This window comes from Capra hircus, chromosome 9 (genome assembly GCF_001704415.2).
Source record: "Capra hircus breed San Clemente chromosome 9, ASM170441v1, whole genome shotgun sequence".
In the NCBI taxonomy this organism is placed as follows: domain Eukaryota; kingdom Metazoa; phylum Chordata; class Mammalia; order Artiodactyla; family Bovidae; genus Capra; species Capra hircus.
In genome coordinates, this window is record NC_030816.1 from 20,722,017 (window position 1) to 20,744,115 (window position 22,099).

General features: G+C 45.2%; 1 protein-coding gene across 3 annotated transcripts; it reads right to left on the reverse strand.

Annotated features, from left to right (window-relative positions):
• On the reverse strand, nucleotides 297–8,325 carry VGLL2 (vestigial like family member 2). Of its 3 annotated transcripts, none has more exons than XM_018053028.1 (4): nucleotides 8,026–8,325; nucleotides 5,125–5,437; nucleotides 2,665–3,198; nucleotides 297–1,418 (listed from the first exon to the last, which is right to left on the reverse strand). In XM_018053028.1, the coding sequence occupies exons 1-4, from the start codon at nucleotides 8,104–8,106 to the stop codon at nucleotides 1,378–1,380; spliced, it is 969 nt and encodes a 322-aa protein (XP_017908517.1). In that variant the 5' UTR covers nucleotides 8,107–8,325; the 3' UTR covers nucleotides 297–1,377. The 3 variants fall into 3 exon arrangements, with proteins under 3 accessions (XP_017908517.1, XP_017908516.1, XP_017908515.1); XM_018053027.1 differs by having other exon boundaries at nucleotides 297–1,563; XM_018053026.1 differs by lacking the exon at nucleotides 297–1,418 and having other exon boundaries at nucleotides 2,191–3,198.

The following is a 22,099-nucleotide window of genomic DNA, read 5'->3' on the forward strand; positions in this document are numbered from 1 at the left end:
TTCTTATACATCTCTTTTACTTGATGAAAGCTATCAGGTAACCTGGGCTTCCTTGGGCCATGATTTTCTCATTTATGAAACAAAGTGGGAATACCTAACTTCTCCATCTCCAAGGTTGATACAAGGTGGAAAGGAGTTCTCAGATTTCATGGCATGGCAAACACTTTGGAAAACCAAAAATACTTACACAAAGTGATTTTACTTACTGACATCAGGTCCTACTACTATAAATTATTTTATTCTATTAGAGAAAAACTAAGACATTTGTTTTCCTTTGAAGAAATAACACAGCAACCTAGTGGTAAACAAACATCTTTAATGTTCGTTTCTTCTTCCTCATCACCTTCAGTTTTGCCCACACATGTACCCCTTCCCCTGTCCCAATACTGAAGGGGTCAAATCATGACCATAGAGACTGAGAAGAATATTTGAGATACCCAAGACTCCATGGACATCTCTTCCCCTTGTGGTGATTCCTAGTTCTTCTTGGGAGACCATTGGGGTCTCTAGAGGCTTAATTTTTTTTCCTCCCATCCAGAGGAGGATAGAGGGAGGGACAGAACTTGTGGGAGAGAAGGCAGAGAGAGTTTTTTCTTTCATCATAAAATGTCCTTTGTAAAAAATATGATATACACACACATGTATAAAACATATCCAGCGCAATTGCAATTGTTGTGCCAAACACTGGGAAGTGCCACCTTGGTCGATGTATTTCTGGAGTTTTAAACAGTTGTCCTACGACAGCTGCATTTCAGTAAGACTTGGGCAGGTGGCTCCAGATAAGCCACTTGCCACTCACATTCAGGCTGAGGCTTCTATGTTCACAGTCCGAAAGAAAAGGTGTGTCTTTGTGTCTGGAGTGGGTGTTGCAGGGAGGGAGTGGGCAGGAAGGGAGCTGGAGGCTACAGGTGAGGAAGAAAGAACTGGCTTCTTTTGACTTCTCTACCATATAGTCTTCGATGCAAATACAAAGACATTTTCAATGTGAGGATATTGACGTCAGCAGTGCTGTGATCCCACTACTTAATGAAATGATTCACACCAGCATAAAAAAATATTCACACCAAAATGTCTCTTTTTCTTTCCTTCTTTCCAAGAAAACCATGATATCTTGTCACCTGAGTGATCTCACCACGGATAGTTCCAGTGATTTGTCCAAAAGTCATTGAGCGTCATTCAGAGTCTCTGGGTCTGCTCTTTTGGCAGAAGGCATTCTTTTTAGATGAAAACTCGGTCGCGTGTGTTTTGGTTCTCCCGATACACGGAGCAGTTTGAAGTCTCTGCCTTCCCCTATGTCCTCATCCATGAAGTGAGAGGCACAGATGCTGAGCCTCCAAGGCTGGTCAGAAGGGAAGGGGCAAGGGGAAGGTCAGCAGATCAGCTCAGGAGGGATGCACCACAGAGGGAGTAACGACGAGCTGCAAACCAAGATCAGAAGCTGTTACAAACCCACTTGATTTCAGCTCTGAATGTCACCAATTGCGCTATGCAGAGACCTACAGGGAAGAAGGTGGGCTGTCTAAAACCAGTACAGATCCTTGCTTTTGTCCTGAGGCTGCAAACCTGAAAACAGAGAGAAAATAAAAGGGAGAGAGAGAGGGAGAAGAGACAGAGAGAGGGAGAGAAGGGGGTGGGGGAGGGAAGGCACAAGGTATTTAAAGAAAGAGAAAGACAAACACCACTGTTTTATTGTGAAAGTCACAGAATTCATCTAAAGGGCATGAATGAAAGTAAAAGCCAAGCAAACAAATGTCACATCTGCACCTGAGGGAACAGAAAGCGGGGCAAGGCTACAAGCCAATTTATTTGCAATTTTTTTTTTCCATTTTGCCCTAAAAATAAAGCAAACAAAAAAGTAAACCCTTATTTGAATGTACCTTTCAAATTCAACTCTTTAAGCTAGGGATGTAATATTACCACTAACAACGTATTCTTTAAGTTTTCTGTTTTCAAGAGACCTGTTTCATTTGGCAATTAAGTTGTTATCAGTCATGGGTCATATTTGTATGACTTGTAACTATCACTAGGTGACAAGACCCTCTCCGCCCCTCAAGTTGTAGAGGATTTTAAACTACATTCTTAGCAGGTACTCTAGATCAGCGCTGTCCAATAGAAACAATGGAAGCCATGGGTATAATTCTAAATTGTCTGGCAGCCACATTGAAAAAAGTAAAAAGAAACAGGTGAGAATTAATTTAGTAATATATTTTATTTAACCTTATATATTTAGTATGCAATGTTGAAACATGCAATCAATATAAAATATAATGAGATGAATTTTACATTCTTTTTGGGGACAAAGTCCTGAAATCCAGTGTGTATTATACACTTACAGCACACCCCAATTCAGCCTGGCCACGTTTCATGTGCTCAGCCGACACACGTGGCTGCTGGCTACGGTACTGAACAGCACAGAGCTAGAACCTCTCCGACAAATTTTATTCTTAAAAAATCCTCTGTAATATTAACCGGCCACTTTCTCATTTTGTTCACACCGATGACAGAGTCATCTGTCTGCTGAAACACAACCCCGCTAAGTGCAGACCTTCGCGCCTCAGGGTCACTGGGGTCTCCAAGGAGAACTAAACGGGCTCCCCGGCTCAGCCCAGTTTGGGGCACAGGGCAGGAGGGGCCCGGGGATGCCACATCCCCTCTCCCGCTTACCTGAGTCCATGCTGAGGCCCAGACCCCCGGGCACGTCCCCCGCGGGGCTCGCGAAGGGTCCCCCGGGCGCGGCCCACGCGGCGCTGGCCGGCTCGCCCTTGGCGGAGAGCTCGCAGGGCGGGCTGCCGGGCGCGGGGGCCGGGGCGGGCGCGAGGCGGGCCGGACGCCCGGAGGCGGCGGGCATCAGCAGCGGCCCGTAGCGCGGGTCGAAGTGCGGCGCGTAGACCTCGTGCACGGCGGTGGGCCGCGGGTAGGCGGCGGCTTGGGCTCCGAGGGCGCCGCCCAGCGCGTACGGATGGTGCGGGTGCGCGTGGTGCGGGTGCGCGTGGTGCCAGGGCTCAGCCGTGCCCTGGTGCAGGTGGCCGTGCAGCGCGGCCGGCGAGTAGGGGTCGGCGGCGGCGGCGGCGGCGGCGAAGGGCAGCTCCGAGTGCGCTGCGGCCAGTGGGCTGCCCAGCGGTGCGGGCACCGGCGTCTGGTAAGCGCTGTTCCAGAAGGAGGCGGGGAAGCTGCGCTGGCTCATGGGGTAGGAGCCGTCTTCGGGCGAGCGAGGCGGAGGGAAGGGAAGAGAGAGAGAGGAGCGCGTCACCGTCGGGAGACGGTCGCCGACCGACCCCGCGCGGCCGCCGGAGAGCTGAGCGCTCCGGTTGGGCGAAGGGCGGGAAGGGCGCTTGTCTCGCGGGGCTGCGGCCTGGGAACGCGAGGTCGGGGAGGAGTGCCGCGCCCTCGCAAGTGGCGGAGGTATTCCCGCTGCGGGAACCCCGCTACTGGCGGGGTGAGGAACTGCGGAGTTTCCTTCCCCAGCCCCAGTTTCGGGGAGCGGGGAGCTTCCCTCGGACTCCGACCCGGGCCCCCTCGGACCAGAAGCGGCCTCGCCTTCCAGGCCTCTTCTCAAGCAAAGGCTACCTCTTCCCGCTCTTGGTTGGTCGCCTAGCGATCTCACTACCCCCTCTCGCATTTCAGCCTCCCTTGCTCCAGAAATCGTGCCCCTCCAAGGCCTCTGATAGACTGGAAGTCCATCGACATATTTCGGAGTCTTGCTATTATTGGCCTCCTTTCTAGAAACTTTCTTTCAAAAAGCTTTTTTTTTTTTTTCCCCTAGAAAGTAAACTTGACATGTTAGAAGTGCAGCTGTATTATTTGCACAAAGGGACACTAACGGACAGGTCTTTTCCGTTTTAATTAACAAACTTTATGCATCAAAGTGTGGGTGCCAGGAATAATATAATAATTATTATTGTCCTTGTCATTGTTGACCCCTAGTGTCTGGAAGCATTTTAAGCGAGCAGCATTTAGATCAAATTTGTTGCCTTTAGTGAGGAGGAAAGGAAGGAAACGCATTTAATGAAAAGGACCTTGGAGAAGGCATCTGCACTTCATAGTCGATAATTTAAAATGCTTCGAAAATGCATTCTAAGTGAACAGTCTATTAAAAACATTTAGGCAACTGGAGAACAAAAGGAATGTTTTGTTTTGGGATCTTGTCTAGGCAAGGCTTGTACAAATGAACAGATTTAAGAAAAAATGGAAGGCCGATGGTTGTCATTTCCCCCAAAATGTAATACTTGTTTTCCTTTTTACAATAAAGTACTCATTTCTCATCTTGGTACACATCAAAAACTAAGATTAGTGAGAAACTTTACCAAATAGTTACCTCGGTGGAGATTTCAGAATAGAAGAGAGAGCTCCTTGACTTGTCCAAGAAGCCATTGTCCCAGGGTAGCTAAAGCAGGGCTTTGTGAGAATGGTAAAGTAATAGAGAGGGGATGTGTTTGGGGAAAACCTTTAGAGGTGTTTTGGCTACCCTTAAAGTCTTATTTCTTTTTAACTTTACTTGCTTATTGAAAGACATTCTCTGCTTCAAGATTTCCCAATTAATTGAAATCTGGCAAAAGGCATAAGTAGGTTTTAGGAGACATTCTTCAGCAGGTTTTGCTTGTAATGCATTCTCAGACATTTTTCTTTGGAGATATTTTCAGAAAGGGACTAAGGGCCCTGAAAGCTATTGTACTTGAAGATCCACCCTCCCCACCCCTGACTTGGGAAACCTCATGTTTTCATAGCACATTTACATATATTTTCTAGTTGCCTTACTGTCATCTCCAGGGGTAGTTAAGAGGGCAAGTGTTATTCTAATTTTAGAGACCAGTAAATAGAGTGACCTCCAAGAGGTTAAGAGACTTGCCCAAGGTCATATTGCTAGGGAGTGGTGGAATCCAATGCACAAACCAAGGGCTACCAATTCAAGGCTATTGATTTTCCTAGGCCACTGCTCTGCTCTGCCTCCTCAAGAAGAGATCTTATGCCTGCCTGTATCTATTCCTCCTCCGATTTCCTTACCCTCCCCCGATGCCCCATCTCACCTCTTCTCTTAACACCTATAGTTCTTTCAGCTGCCCCTGCAGGTGGACCCCAGGCTGTGCGAGCTCTCAATCCCCTTTTGTTGGTGAGGCCCGTACTTACCCCGCCAGGGCCCGGAGCTCCGCGGGGCTTTGCTGCTTGTACAGCTTGGGGAATAGCTGCTAGGCTGGCTCAGGGCCCTGCTGAAGTGCTCGTCTACAACGGAGCTGATGTCTCCCTGGAAATAGGTGAAAAGGACGCAGCGGGAGTTGATGTACTCCGCCTCTGGTGGGCGCTCTTTCTCCAGGCTGCCTTCTTCTTCTTTTATACTAGCCGGAGTTTGGCTGGAGAAGGAGGAGCTGCCACTGCCGCTGCTGTTGCTGGGGCTGGCGTTGCACTCCTGGGCTTCTTGCATTTTGGAATAATAGGCTAGTTTCTGCTCAAAGGAGAAATAATAGAGAAGTCAGTTTCAAAAGACATAACAAGTTGGGTTCCGACTGCACTCCCTCATCCGGATCCCTAAGGTAACCAGGAGCAACTGCCTTCTGTGAGTGCCTATGCCAGTCCTCAATAACCTCAATAATGTGGGCCGTAGTCCGCAGGCCTTTCAACCTGCAGCTGAACAAAGGTGGGGTTCCTGAGAGGTGAGGTCCTTCTTGGAGCTTATCTCCCCAGAATTGTTGCTAGGCTAAAGAAAACTGTCTGAAGGTGTCAGGGTGAAGGTCCTGGAAGAAGCCTAAGCAGTTTGACCGCAGAGGCAGGCACAAGGCAGATATATTTTTAAAATCAGGCTCCAAGGGTAAAGGGCACCCAAGTCCAGTTACAGCCTGACTGTTCCTTGCTGAGAATTCAGGGCAGACGTACAAGATGCAGGATTAAGCATCTTCGTGATAGAACATGAAGGTAACAAAATCCACCCCACACAACCAGGATGTAAAGGAAGAACTGCTATGGGGTAAAAACATGGAATAACAACATGATATGGATCATTTTAATAAACGGAAGTTGGTATGTGGTCATCCATGAGCTGGCTATTTTAAAAGTCTCAGCTTATAGAGAGACCTCCTTTTGAGAAAGGAAAAGCCAGTGGGCTGTTTCTACCCTCACCATCAGTGTGTATTGAGGAAAAAAAGAAATGAAAAGAAGCAGAGGATGATCTTGGCTGTGAGGTTGGGTAAATCATGACTGTCTGATAGTGATTTACAAAACCAAGTGTAGTTGCTGAAACATTTTCTTAGCAATAAGCAATGGACAATGCAATGCTAAAGCAGTATGCAGACAGAGGTGTCCTTTGGGAGACCCTGATCATACAAAACTGAACAGAGATCTTGGTGATATAGATTGGTCGAGGGTCAGGGAGGAGAAAGGACCAAACAGATAGAAAACCAACCCACCTTTTTCTCTTTGTAATACTCCCAGCCTGGGAAGAAGCTCATCTTAGACACTGAAGCTAAAAGACTGAAGTTATTTAGCTACATCACCATTTCTACCATATTCCCAACTTGGCTTAAAATGAGAGAATCTGGTGATTCCTAAAGTTAACATTGAGACTAAATAAACTCCTAGTTGCAAAGTTTTACAAAGGAGAGGAGGAAGGGAAAAAGCAAAAACCAAAAATGCAAAATCTATCCATTCCATCATTAATTTATCAGGAAATTTTCAAATATATATTTTGCAAGCAAAATTTGGCAAAAAATGGGCTCAGGCACTGGGGTGTATTTCAGTTTTCCAAAAACAGGAGTCCAGGCTCTCACTTTGGAACCCACTCAGGACTCCCAGCGGAGAAGGCTATGGCACCCCACTCCACTACTCTTCCCTGGAAAATCCCATGAACAGAGGAGCCTGGTAGGCTGCAGTCCATGGGGTCATGAAGAGTCAGACACGACTAAGCAACTTCCCTTTCACTTTTCATTTTCATGCATTGGAGAAGGAAATGGCAACCCACTCCAGTGTTCTTGCCTGGAGAATCCCAGGGAAGGGGGAGCCTGGTGGGCTGCCGTCTATGGGGTCACACAAAGTCGGACACGACTGAAGTGGCTTAATAGCAGCAGCAGCAGCAGCAGCAGCAGCAGCAGCAGCAGCAGCAGCAGCAGCAAGGCTCCCAAAGGATCCCCCCTCCACCCACTGGAGTGTGTGATCTTATTCTTTTCCTTGACTACTGTCACCAGTTTCAACTACACCAGCTGAGGACTGAAAGAAAAATGTTCAATCAGAAAATTCCCAGAGAATAAAAATTGGAATAATTAAACAAAACGAAGAGTTTGCAGAACCGGGGCCAGTGGTACTCTCGAAAGTGAATTTGTTGATGGCAGGGCAGCCGGATTCAGCTACTCAGGCTAGCGAAAGGCTAAGTATTAATATTATCTATTAAACTGGCCCCTACCGGGTCAATCGTACCCAGAACTTTGGGTCAATAATATTCCCCAGAACTTTGCAAAGCAAAGATTATAAAGTCAGCGAGTTTCGTGCGGTTCTCTTTATAATGAATTCGCTGGTTCTGAAATTAACTGGCCCGATCGCTTAAGAATTGAAACGGGGATTAAAAAAAGGCTTTGATAAGCTTGCATGGATGAGAACGCGAGTCTTTGCATCTCAGAAAGACAGAGGCAGACCCTTGCCTTTGTTTCGTCGTCACTCTCACCTTTGGGACCAAAGTTTGGTTTTCTCTGCGTGAGCTTTGCCGGCATCTCCGCGAGCAGGCACGGGGCTCGAAACAATCTGGAGTCCAACAGACTCCAAAGAAACAACGCGGTCCGCGAGATCCTGGTCTGATTATTCCTAGGAAATCCGGAGCGCGCATTAGCAGGGCTTAGCTGCCTTCCCGAGAGAGCAAACGGGCAAGCTAAAGGGGTTAGCTCAACCTATTAGGTGGCAGCGCGGGCAATCCCCGCATCCGAGGCGCCCGCGGCTGGTCGGCCTCCCTTGGACCGGCGCGGAGGTACCGGGAACCTCGGAGCACTGGCAGTACTGGGGAAGCCGGGGCGCGCCACCTGCTACACGGGCCAGACGAGAGGAGACACGTACCTGGTGGTAGGGGGTGTAGGCGGCTGCGAAGTAAGGCTGGGGAGGACCATAGACTTGGTACATAACATCCAGACAGCTCATGGCTTCCCGCAGCGGAGACTTTTAAGTGTTTTATCGTCAACTCTCTTCGGACGGCTGAGGGCAGGGATGCTGCCTGGGCGCCACTTGGACCCGAGCTCCCGAGTCATCCGCGGCGGAGAGAGGGGCAGCGCGCTCCGCGGCTCGGGATCCCGCTCGCACGCTGCCTTCCCACCCCTGCAGTTCCAGCCGCCACCGCGCTCCGAGCTGGAAGCGCCCGGGCTCCCGCTAGTGGGCATTTAAACCCCACGCGGGGCCGGCGTGCTGACGCCACTCTTGGGCCGCAGAGGCGGGCGGGGGGGCGTCGGGGGCGGGGACAGGGGGGCCAATGGACTGAGAGGGACTAGGGACCGAGGGGCTGCTGGTGCGTTTTCCCGGGACACCCGGCGGCGAGCCTATGCCCAGGGTGCAGCCCTGGAACTGCTGCTGCGCAGCCCGGAACTTGAGCGCTGAGGCTTCGCACCGTGAGGAGTAGGGATTTTCCAGGCTAACGCCGGAGGGGCAGGAGGACGGAGAGGAGAGGGGGGAACTGGGGATCTTAGGTTTGGAGAGAGGAAGTTGTGGCATGGTGGGGAAAAGTCTTTGGGGAGGGCCCCGACCTCACAGTGGAGAATTGAGCGTGTGCGTCCGGGGTGACGAGGTGAGAGAGTCTCTGCGCTCGGCTCCTGGGGGGAGGAACGGCACCATCCCCAGCAATCCCCTAGGAGATCCGGATCTTCGCAGATAGAATGTCAGAGTCCGGGAACTCCTCTCCGCGTAGAGGAGCTCCCTCGGCGGGGAAATGGCTGCGGCCGAAGCCTGTGTAACCATTGCCCTACGGCACCTCCTTTGCGCCCCCTCGGAGCCGATCCACTCGCCGTCAGCTCCCACACCTCTCAATTCCATTCACTGAGGCGGGTCCCTACTATCCCTCTAGAGTAAGATCCCCGCCCCTTTCTCCTGGATGTCCTCCATCCGAACCCGCTGGGTGCGCGCTCTTCGCGCCCCGCCTCTGGCTCCTCTCTGTACACGCTGCTTTCGAGGAGTCCAGGAGGCCTTACCCAGCCCCCGGCCGCCCCGAGTCTCCTCGGCCGGCATCCTTTTAAGTTTCAGTAACTTTTTGGAACAAGGACTCGTTGGCTGCAAGAGGAATTATCTTAGGCACTGCAGGGAGGTCAGAGAGGGCTTTTGCTGAGTCTTCAGTCGGTAATACAGCAGCTGTGAAAGAGGATACACTCCAATTGTGAAACTCGCCTTGCGCATCGCCGTTCTTTCCAGAGAGCTTTCCCGGCTCGGACCGGCTTTCTGCGACGCTCCATCCTTTCCAAGCACCCCTCCCCCAGCTCTGGTGTGCTCGGTCGTTAAAATTTAGGAACGTATTGAGACAAGGCTTTTTATACGTCCGGTCAGGCTGGGAAAGCACGTTACGGAAATACCTGTGGGGCGTACTTGGAGAGTAGAGAGGGTAGCGTTTGCGAGCTTTGAGAGCCGAGACCCATGGAAGTGACAGCGTGGATTACTGATAGAAATGCACTCTAGTGAATAACTAGAGTTTAAATACAGTTTAAATACAACAGAAAGTCCCACAGTGATTCACAGGCTATTAAAAACTGCGAACAAATACACCTTTAAAGATACATTTGTCTTTACAACGTATTTTAAGCCAAATAGTTTTGGGGTTGAATTTTGGTTTTGCCCGATTTATAAGTTGGCTTCATATCTCCAGTTCGGTTTATAAATGGTGAGAAGTCCTCAGTGACTGAAATTTTTTTTTAAAATTAACTACAATGCAGTTTATTAAAGAAAATTAAAATAAAATAAAGACACCTCCGTGGTACAGTTTCAGGCAAGTCTGCTCTTAGCGGCCGGGCTGTCTTGTGGCTGAGCTCCGCAGTTTCTGCAGCCTACCGCTGCCCGGGCGCACAGGTGAGGCAGAAAGAACATCCCTCCCCACGTTACAGCAGCCCTCCCTCCTCAGGAGTTTCAGAGGAGGGCAATAACCGCTTTATCCGTTTCTCTTCTGGGGACAAAAAAGCGAACACTCCAGGGAGGACTACCCTCGTTGCTGGGACCATTCCGCTGCGCACCGCCCTAGGCCCAGGGTGGGCTCGACCCGCAAGCCCAGGGTCAAGTGTAAGGGCAGCGCAGCGCGGCGCGCGGAAACGGATCACCGCCAGCCGGCGCAGCCTCCGTGAGTCACACTCCCCGCTTTCGCTGAGGTCCCGCTGTCCATCCTTGAACATAAGAATTTCGACTCTGGCTTCCTTGGGTTAGGGCATCTCTAGGCCCGAGCATTCGTCGCCTGAGCGCGCTCCTTGCCTCTCAGCTTGGGCTCTGCAGCGTGGCCAGAGGCTGGCAGTACAGAGCTGGGAAAACCGGTAGGAGGCGGGCACCGAATCGCAGGTCTAGCCAGTGCCAGGAAGCTGGAAACCTGTCCCTGATTACTTCCTAGTAACCACCTCCTATCCCCCGTACCTCCTCAGGTTGACATTTTAATTCTACTTTGGCCATGAACTTTACCTTTCCCACAAATGCAGGAAAAAAAAAAAACACAAACTTTCAGATTCAGTAAGGCCCAACGAATTGTTATTTTTCACAAGCATTATAGGAGCAACGATTTCCCACATTTTGAAGGAAGGAAGAAAAGAGAATGTGAGGCCAGTTGCCCCAGGCTGCTTTCTGTTCACATTTCTCAATCCTCTCTTATGGGAAACAGGTTTTAAAAACATCACTGAACCTAACTAATGGTCCAAGGGGCTCTCAAGAGTCTTCTCCAGCACCACAGTTAGAAAGCCGTGCTTTGGTGCTCAGCTTTCCTTATGGTCCAACTGTCACATCCATACATGACTACTGGAAAAAACACAGCTTTGACTACATGGACCTTTGTCAGCAAAGTAATGTCTGTGCTTTTTAATATGCTGTCCAGATCTGTCATAGCTTTTCTTCCAAGGAGCAAGCGTCTTTTAATTTCATGGCTACAGTCACCATCTGCAGTGATTTTGGAGCCCAAGAAAATGAAGTCTGTCAGTGTTTCCATTGTTTCACCATCTATTTGCCATGAAGTGATTGGACCAGATGCCATGATCTTTGTTTTTTGAATGTTGAGTTTTAAGCCAGCTTTTTCACTCTCCTCCTTCACTTTCTTCAGGAGGCTCTTTAGTTCTTCTTTGCTTTCTGCCAAAAGAGTGGTGTTATCTGCATATCTGAGGTTATTAACATTTCTCCCGGCAATCTTGATTCAGGCTTGTACTTTATCCAGCCCGGCATTTTTGCATGATGTACTCTACATATAAGTTAAATAAGCAGGGTGACAATCAATATACAGCCTTGACGTACTCCTTTTCCAATTTGGAACCACTCCATTGTTCCATCTCCTGTTCTGACTGTTGCTTCTTGACCTGCATACAGATTTCTAAGGAGGCAGGTAAGGTGGTCTGGTATTCCCATCTCTTTAATAATTTTCCACAGTTGGACTGCAAGGAGATCAACCCAGTCAATCCTAAAGGAAGTCAGTCCTGAATATTGATTGGAAGGACTGAGGCTGAAGCTGAACCTCCAGCTGATCCGAAGAACTGACTTGTTGTAAAAGACCCTGATGCTGGAAAAGATTGAAGGCAGGAGGAGAAGGGGACAACACAGGATGAGATGGTTGGATGGCATCACTGACTCGATGGACATGAGTTTGAGCAAGCTCTGCGAGTTGGTGATGGACAGGGAAGCCTGGTGTGCTGCAGTCCATGGGTTCGCAGAGTCCGACCCGACTGAACTGAAGTGAACTAAGGGTACTGACTGCACAGAAGCTTAAAGGAATGCGGAGAATTGGGCCAGTGAGCATCAGTCCTGAATTTAGGCAGGAAAAAATCTTCCTCCAAATCCAAAGTCGAGAGAGGAAAGCGAAAAGTCAGCAGTACATCCAAAGCATATTCAGTCTTTTCTGTATGTCTGAAAAGCTGTCATTTACATGTGGGTGGTATTTAGAGGTCGCTTCTTGTTTCTGTGTTGAGGTAGAAAGTAAAACAAGTAAATTTAACTCCTCTACTCTCCCAGCCATTCAAACTGCCAACATTAGCAGGGTCAAAAGAGTCAGGTTTTGACTCAGAACCTTGGGGATAGGTTTCAGGTTGAAGGAGAAAACTGGGAGAAAAGTTTCTCTCCTACTCTCTCTCTGTCTTTCTGTCTCTCTGTCTCTCTGTCTGTCTCTCTCTGTCTGTCTGTCTGTCTGTCTGTCTCTCTCTCTCTCTCTCTCTCTCTCGATTCCTCTTTCACAGTTATTTTAGGAGAAGAGACTACAAACCAAACAGTTGAATGTCTCAGAACTTGGATCCTGAGGAAAAAATGTACTAATATCCCCAGAAAAATCAGCTGTTTTGAATTGCATCTAATCTAATTGTCTCTTAATTTCCTAATTGGGCTGAGGGAATACAAAACTACTTTAAAAAAGGAATTCAACTTTATGATAGCTTCATGGCAATTTATTGAGCTGCCAAGGTTGGGGGTGGGGAAGTTGCTATGTGAAAATTAAATTAGTTCCATCAAAATTCCCTTTGAGTACCCTAGTTCTCATGTACAATTCTAACAATATTTATAACTTTAAAAATAAAAGGTATCTTTACTCTCAAAGTTAATAAATGAAGCCAAGTTACCTTTGAGTGAATACATTTCAAGGTAGCATCACAATGAAATTTCCTCTTCAGAAGACCTGCCTTTCATTTTTTAATAAGCAAACTGACTTCATTACCTTCGGAATTTTTTCTGTCCACCTGTATTATCTCTTATTCTGAAAACTGCAAAGAAGCTGCTTTAAAGGAAAGATGTATGGAATAGAACTAATTTGGAGCACTGACCTGCAGCTAGCCCAACCCCCTCTTGGCCATGGTTTATTTGAATCATTGAGTGTTGGCATTTTATGCTGCCTTATTCTGCCAGCCAAAGAGGATGAACACATGGTAATCTCACAGGCTGTCCATTCCCCCCCCCCACCCCCACGGCCCCCGCTAAACCCATCATTGCCTGTTTCACAGAGCAGAGATGTGTTTGGAATTTGGAGAGTAGCTGACAAGATTTTGTGGATTCAACTTATTATAGTATTAGTTGGAAACATGTCTGCAGAAGCCAGCATTTTCAGTGTTACTTAGTAGTGATACTGTAGTGATTAATGGAGACTCTGAATGGTGATTTTATTTTAAAGAAATAAAAGAAAAAGAAATTCCTGTTCTCTGAAATCTCACTAAAATGCTAAGTGGAGGAATTCCAGTTTGCCTAGTGAAAAACCAAGAGAAAGAGTGTTCAATTATTTTCATATAAATTAAAGTAGCTCTTAATAGTGTTTTCAAGTAAAAATCCTCCATGGTCTATCCTGATGAATAGATGAGGCTACTTTGTAATGATTAACATATATTTGATTATTATAAGAATGTTAAACTTTTCCTTCTTTATATTTTAATGACTATTTTCATGTTAGGTGTAAAAACTTTAGCTTAGGCTGAATAATTACAACTTTCTGAGTTTTTTGTCTTGAATTCATGTTGACAATAATCAACAGTTCTAGGACTTTAAGACCAAATTTATCTTTCAGAAATGAGCTCTTTTTACTGGGTCTCTATGAGATACTTAGTATAAAGGTATTATTATACAAATATAATTGTCAAGACCCTAACCTTTAAAATGATAACAAATGACAAAAAGGTAGATTTGGAATAGCTGTGTGTAAAATATTTTGACTTGTTAGATTTTTACAAGAGGATAAATATTAGAAGGAAATTTACATCCTCTGATTGTTGTTTGGAGACAAAGAGTTAATTTAGAGAATATGTATAAATTATTTCTTAATGGGAAGAATTTGTCTTTCATCTTTTACTTAACTGGAAAAGTCACCTTACTTGTCTTTTATTTCTGACCATAGTCTCTGACTCACTCATAGGAATTTTTTTTTTTCTTTAAAGACACACAGTCTGAAGATAGCAGCCTAGATACAAACATAGGCTGGAAACTAACATGTGTGTGAAGCCTCTTTTGTAAGATGCAGAGACACAGAGGATTTTGCACATGCTGAAGGTGTAAGTAGATTGAAGGATTTAAATTGTTGACTTAGATATTTGACAGTATTGGTGTTGATCCATCCCCAAACTTCTGTTTATAAACTTCATTTCAGCAGGATGCTAAAGGGATTAAAAGGAGACCACAGAAATAACAGACAGAAGGTGAAGATACCCATCTGAGTGTGATGTCCTGTCACATGCCTCAAGAGGTCTTGAAACAGCTTCTTAGAAACTCACTCATAGCAAGTTTCTCTTGGCATGTGTGGAAGAAATTTTAGCACTGAATCCCAGGCTGGCAATTTTCCGTTTTTAACTTCTTTGGTTATCATGATTGATTTTTAAGTATATTTCATCGTGGTATAAATGAGTTGGCTTAACTATGTTTTAAGTATAACATGTAGAAAGAAGATCGATAGTGCACATAGCCCAGCAGAACTCAAGGCAGACTTCACATTTAATTTTGTTCTTAACTTTATGCTATAAATACTGGGCATCATATTTGAAAGTAAAAGTTTAGCTATTGACCATGACTTTTTAATCTTTCTTTATGAGAGGAATGAATCAATTTGCAAAATGACCTAACCCATGACATTACCTGAAAAAAATTGAAGTTTTAAAAATGTGAAAGGTGCACTTTAAGAACAAACAGTACATCCTATTCAATTTATATGCCTCACGCAAGATGTTGCCACACAGTGAATCAAAGTGAAAATTTGGGGCTTCCCTGGTGGCTCGGTGGTAAGGAATCCCCCTGCCAGTGCAGGAGACACGGGTTTGATCCCCAGTCTGGAAAGATGGCACATTCTGTGGAGCAACTAAGCCCGGGTGCCACAATTATTCAACCTTTGCTCTAGAGCCTGGCAGCTGCAGTCACCAAAGCTCACACACCTAGAGTCTGAGCTCCCCAACAGGATAAGCCACCTCAATGGAAAGCTCGCACACCACAGCTAGAGAGTAGACCCCTGCTCACCACAGCCAGGGGAAAGCCCCGCAGCAGCCAAAAATAATGAATAGATAAAAGTGTATAAAAAGAGAAAATGTGGCAGTCATCCAGCTAATTTGGAGTGAAAACCAGCAAAATATGACCATGTCAGAAAGCAAACTGAGAAATTCAAATCTCAAAGTGGGCTTTCACCAAGGAAGTCTCTTATTCTTCTGAGTGCTTATACTTTTGAGCACAGCTAATTCTCCAAAGAAATCGTGTATTCAGAACGTGGCCATGACCTTGGGAGTGTCTGTTGGTGTTTGCAAATATTTTAGGAAGATAATGATTCTTAAATGGTTCAAAATGAGCGTGTATTTTTATCTTTTAGCTTTCTTTTTCTCTATAAGAATTCAGTGGTTAAAATAAGTTTGAATCCCCGATCTGCATCAGTGTGTATAGCTTTGTTTCTGGGCATATGAGGGAGTAGCGAAAAAGTAAGGCACTGTATTATTTTTGTAATGGATGTGGTAAGACAGCTTTTCAGAAGTTGTGTAGGATAACTCTGTTAGTAAACAACTGTTGGAGTGGTAAAGAATCTGCCTGCTAATGCAGGAGATGCAAGAGACATAGGTTCAATCACTGGATCGGGGGAAAGACCCCTGGGAGAAGGAAATGGCAACCCACTCCAGTGTTCTTGCCTGGAAAATCCTATGGGCAGAGGAGCCAGTGGGCTACAGTCCATGGGGCTGCAAAAAGTCGGGCATGACTGAGCGACTGAGCATACTCACAGGCATTTGCTCTTAGAAAAATAGGCTGCAGCTGTACATTTAAAACAAACGACTGTCAATAAATTAGGGACTTCCCTGGCAGTCCAGTGGTTAAGGCTCTGTACTTCCAATGCGGAGAGCATGGGTTCCATCCCTGGTTGGAGAACTGAGATCCCATATGCCAGCATGCAGCTGAAAAGTTAAAACATGAAATAAAACCAAATGCTAAATTAAAGAAACTCTCCCAACAGGATAAAGAGAAACCAAGATCCTTTCCTCCCATTTTTTACCCTGGATAATAGACCTGAAAACTACACAGAGTTATTTCAGTAAAAAGAAAATTCCAATAGCTGATGTTAAAAAAAAAAGACAGTGGGCTTCCCTGGTGGCTCAGTGGTAAAGAATCCACGTGCCAGTGCAGGAGACATGGGTCTAATCCTGATCCCACATGCCCTGGAGCAACTAAGCCCTTGCCTCATAACTACTGAGCCTGTGCCCTAGAACCCAGGAGTCACAACTGTTGAGCATGCGTGTTACAGCTGCTGAAGCCTGTGCCCCGAGAGCCTGTGCTCCTCAACAAGAGAAGCCACCGCAATAAGAAGGCCTCCCACTGCAATGAAGAGCTGCAACTAGAGTTGCAAATTGCAGTGAAGAGTTGCCCTGCTCATCAACACTAGAGCAAAGCCACTGCAGCTGCGAAGACCCGGCACAGCCAAAAACAAAATAAAGAAGTGAACACTTAAATTAGAAAAAGAAGGCATTTCAGGGCACATGTTGTCAAATAGTTATGTGAACAAGCAGTTGAAGATCTGGAGAGACCCCTTAGCTCTTAAAAGGAGAGGGGAAAGGTGGAAGGGCATGCTGCTGATTGCCACCTTTGAAGCACGGAAGGCTGCAGGCTTAATCCCTGGGTGCCTGTAGCTGCAGAGGTCACATACTTTGGGATCTTGGCCCAGTGGCTGCATTTCATGGGACATTGCCCTGTCTTCTCTCTGAAAGTAATACACCCTTAACCTGATGACACTGTCTTAGTTACTTTCCTAAGAATGGAGGAGGCTAATGAGTAGCATGGAAGGAGTGATGGACTGGGTATCAAGACACTGGATACTGACCTGTGGTGTGAAATGTTGTCACCTCTTAAGCCCTCAGTTTGCTCATGTCTACAAAGTAGAAACTGGACTAGGTGATCTCTATAGAAGGATGTTTATGATTCCAAACTCTGAAATGGGAACAAACTCACATTTGATTTGAAAATAGTGTATAGTAGTTTTTAAAAATTTACTGTGAGTGTTACTTCCAACCGAATATCCTATTTGAAGATGTAAAGATCAACTTTACTTGAAAATGTCCTGTGTTTCCCAAATCTCACCAAGCACGGGCCTGTTCTTAAATGTTGGACAGAATTAGTTAGCCAGGGATCCTTTAGAATTCCATGGAAATGTAATACAAAAGGGAACTGTGTCTTCCAAGCATCAGATGAGTAGAGCTGAGATCTCTGGCATGCAGTATTGGAAGCAAACCTCTCATTACATTTGCTTTCTGTGGGCCTGAGTACATGTATGTATATACAGTGTCTGTTTCTTGGGAAATAAAAGTACAGCCTTTCTGAACTTGAGACCAGGAGCAGAAGATAACCATGTTTTTTTAATCTGGTAAAACTGAGACTTCAAAACTAGAACTTTTTCAGTAATACGTAATTACCATAATTTTAATGTGCATTAATATATAGCTAACAGAAGCAGAATATATCAAGAAGAGGTGGCAAGAATACACAGAAGAACTGTACAAAAAAGATCTTCACAACCAAGATAATCACGATGGTATGATCACTCACCTAGAGCCAGACATCCTGGAATGTGAAGTCAAGTGGGCCTTAGAAAGCATCACTACGAACAAAGCTAGTGGAAGTGATGGAATTCCAGTTGAGCTATTTCAAATTCTGAAAGATGATGCTGTGAAAGTGCTGCACTCAATATGCCAGCAAATTGGGAAAACTCAGCAGTGGCCACAGGACTGGAAAAGGTCAGTTTTCATTCCAATCCCAAAGAAAGGCAATGCCAAAGAATGCTTAAACTACCGCACAATTGCACTCATCTCACACGCTAGTAAAGGCATGCTCAAAATTCTCCAAGTCAGGCTTCAGCAATACATGAACCGTGAACTTCCAGATGTTCAAGCTGGTTTTCGAAAAGGCAGAGGAACCAGAGATCAAATTGCCAACATCTGCTGGATCATGGAAAAAGCAAGAGAGTTCCAGAAAAACATCTATTTCTGCTTTATTGACTATGCCAAAGCCTTTGACTGTGTGGATCACAACAAAATGTGGAAAATTCTGAAAGAGATGGGAATACCAGACCACCTGACCTGTCTGTTGAGAAACCTATATGCAGGTCGGGAAGCAACAGTTAGAACTGGACATGGAACAACAGACTGGTTCCAAATAGGAAAAGGAGTACGTCAAGGCTGTATATTGTCACCCTGCTTATTTAACTTCTATGCAGAGTACATCATGAGAAACGCTGAACTGAAAGAAGCACAAGCTGGAATCAAGATTGCCAGGAGAAATATCAATAACCTCAGAAATATCAATAACCTATGCAGATGATACCACCCTTATGGCAGAAAGTGAAATGAAAGTGAAGTCGCTCAGTCCTGTCTGACTCTTTGCGACCCCATGGACTGTAGCCTACCAGGCTCCTCCCTCCATGGGATTCTCCAGGCAAGAGTACTGGAGTGGGTTGCCATTTCCTTCTCCAGGGGATCTTCCCAACCCAGGGATCGAACCCGGGTCTCCCACATTCCAGGCAGATGCTTTAACCTCTAAGCCACCAGAAAATGAAGAGGAACTAAAAAGCCTCCTGATGAAAGTGAAAGAGGAGAGTGAAAAAGTTGGCTTAAAGCTCAACATTCAGAAAACGAAGATCATGGCATCTGGTCCCATCACTTCGTGGGAAATAGATGGGGAAATGGTGGAAGCAGTGTCAGACTTTATTTTGGGGGGCTCCAAAATCACTGCAGATGGTGACTGCAGCCAATAAATTAAAAGACGCTTACTCCTTGGAAGAAAAGTTATGACCAACATAGATAGCATATTGAAAAGCAGAGACATTACTTTGCCAACAAAGGTCTGTCTAGTCAAGGCTGTGGTTTTTCCAGTGGTCATGTATGGATGTGAGAGTTGGACTGTGAAGAAAGCTGAGCACCGAAGAACTGATGCTTTTGAACTGTGGTGTTGGAGAAGACTCTTGAGAGTCCCTTGGACTGCACGGAGATCCAACCAGTCCATTCTGAAGATCAGCCCTGAGTATTCTTTGGAAGGAATGATGCTGAAGCTGAAACTCCAGTACTTTGGCCACGTCATGCGATGAGTTGACTCACTGGAAAAGACTCTGATGCTGGGAGAGATTGGGGGCAGGAGGAGAAGGGGACGACTGAGGATGAGATGGCTGGATGGCATCACCGACTCGATGGACGTGAGTTTGAGTGAACTCCGGGAGATGGTGATGGACGGGGAGGCCTGGCGTCCTGCGATTCACGGGGTCTCAAAGAGTCAGACACGACTGAGCAACTGAACTGAACTGAATATATAGCTTACTTAATGGAGGAAACAAATTACTAGAATTATTAGCTGTAATATCCAGCTTAATGAGGACCCATGAATGCCCCCTCTCAGGAAAGGTGAAATGATGAAATGGTAGATTACTGGAAGAAAACAGGCAATGACACACATTATATTAGGAGTCTTAGTTTAGATAGAAATCGTGTTATTTGGTTTTTCTTAAAGCATACATGAAAATCACTTTCTGGAGAGATGAGAGTGAATTAACCATTAGATCCACTCCTTTTGCTTCAACCATATACAGATAATAAAGAAAATGTAAAAAGAGGTAACCAGAAAACACAACAGGACCCCAAAACGCATTCTAAGATAAAAAATAAGAAAACTCAAAGCTGTGAGCTAGGCGGATGCCCTGGGTGCCTCCTAGTCCGCAACCTGGTCTTAAGTGTGTTTTTCAGAGCTCCTGCTGCTCTTGGATAACAAAGACATGTGGATCTAGGCACTGGGTAAAAAGCCATCTGGCCCAGTCCTTGTTCATGAGGCTATTGCCTGTCTCTCCCTTCTCCTGCCCAGCCAGATGAGAGCTTTAATAAAGATATAGCCATTTCTCCTTTCAGCTTCTTTGTGGGTATGAAAGCCCTAGAACAAGCCTTGGTTTAGGTAGTGAGGCCAGCTCAGAACTTCTCATCTGGTTTCCCCTCAGGAATCAAGCACCTGATTGCCAGCTTCCAGCCCAGAGCCCAGCAAGCCTATGGCTGTACATTTTGATGGGTAGGTAAGTAGTACAGTTGTCCCTCAGAGCCTTTGGGGGATTGCTTCCAGGATACCCATGGATACAAAAATACATGGTGCTCAAGTCCCTTATCTAAAATGGTGTATTTTATAACCTACAGACAACCTCTTGTATACTTTAAATCATCTCTTTGGTGTTGTTCAGTCCCTAAGCTGTGTCCCACTCTTTGCAACCCCATAGATTATAGCCCACCAGGTTTCTCTCTCTGTGGGATTCTCCAGTTAAGAATACTGGAGTAGGTTGCCATGCCCTCCTCTAGGGTATCTTCCTGACCCAGGGATTGAACAAGCAGCTCCTGCAGCTCCTGCATTGCAGGAGAATTCTTTGCCACTGAGCTACCAGGGAAGCCCTTATAATACATAATATGATGGAATTGCTATGTAAATACTTGTAAATATAATGTAAATGGTTGCTATCATATGAAAAATTCAAATTTTTGCTTTTGGAATGTTGTGAAATTTTAAAACATTATTTAGTGAAATAGTTGATTACAATATTATTTTAGTTTTAGAGGAACTACATAATTATTTGACATTGCATATTCTGAAATGATCATGAAGATAAGGATGGTAACCATCTGTCTCCATACAAAGTTATCACAATATTATTGACCATAGTCCTTATGCTGTATATTACATTCCCGTGATTTAGAATGTACCTCTTAATCCCCTTAACCATCCCCTCTCTGGTAACTATTCCTTTGCTCTCTGCATCTATGAGTCTGTTTTCAGGTTCTACATATAAATTAGATCACGTAGTATTTATTTTTCTGTTTCACTTATTTCACTTAGAATAATGCCCTCTAGATCCATTCATGCTGTCGCAAAGGGCAAGATTTTATTTTTCATGGCTGAGTAATACTCCAGTGTGTGTGTGTGTGTGTGTGTGTGTGTGTGTAGAAATTAGTGTTTTTGTTTGCTTCAGGCAAATACTCAGAACTGAAATTGATGGATCATATATCAGGTCTTTTAAAAAAAATTTTGAGGAAAGTCTATACTGTTGAATCATAGTGACAGTACCAATTCACAATCCCACCAACAGTCTATGAGGGTTCCCTTTTCTCCACATCCTTTCAAAAACTTGGTATTTGTTGCTTTTTGATAATAGCCGTTCTAACACATGTGAGGTGGCATCTAATTGTGGCTTTGAATTGCACTTCCCTGATAGTGATATTGAGCATCTTTTCATGTGTCTTTTGGCCATCTGTATGTCTTTTTATTTGTTAATTTTTTCATCTGCATGTCTTCTTAAGAAAAATGTTCAGGTCATCTGACTATTTTAAAATCAGGTGGTTTGCTTTTTTTGATGTTAAGTTGTATGAGTTCTTTTTTTTTTTTGTATGAGTTCTTTGCATATTTTTTGTATTAACTTATTATATATATAGTTTGGAAATGTCTTCTCTCATTTGAGATAGGCTGCCTTTTCATTTTGTTGGTAGTGCCTTTACTGTGCAAAAGCATCTTTGTTGTAGTCCCATCTGTTTATTTTTACTTTTGTTTCCCTTTCCTGAAGTCACATATCCAAAAAAATATTGCTAAAACTAAAGTCAAAGTGCATACTGCCTATGTTTTCCTCTAGGAGTTTTATGATTTTTGCTCTTACATTTAAGTCTTTAATCCATTTTGAGTTGTGTATGGACGACAGAGGATGAGATGGTTGGGTGGCATCACTGACTCGATGGACATAAGTTTGAGCAAGCTCCAGGAGCTCATGATGGACAGGGAAGCCTGGCGTGTGGCAGTCTGTGGGGTTGCAAAGAGTCAGACATGACTGAGCAACTAAACTGAACTGAGATTGTTGTCCTGCTTGATTTATTTGCATGCAGCTCTCCAATTTCCCTGCACAATTTACTGAAGAGGGTGTGTTTTTCCCACAGTATTGGGTTGGCCAAAAAGTTGTTTGGATTTTTCCATAAGATAGAAAAACCCAAATGAA

Coding starts and splice junctions, on each gene's coding strand:
- VGLL2 (XM_018053026.1), bottom strand. CDS start 8,106: ATGAGCTGTCTGGATGTTATGTACCAAGTCTATGGTCCTCCCCAGCCT. Junction 5,438..8,025: donor CCTACACCCCCTACCACCAG/GTACGTGTCTCC, acceptor TCCTTTGAGCAG/AAACTAGCCTATTATTCCAA. Junction 3,199..5,124: donor GAGCTCCGGGCCCTGGCGGG/GTAAGTACGGGC, acceptor GCTCGCCCGAAG/ACGGCTCCTACCCCATGAGC.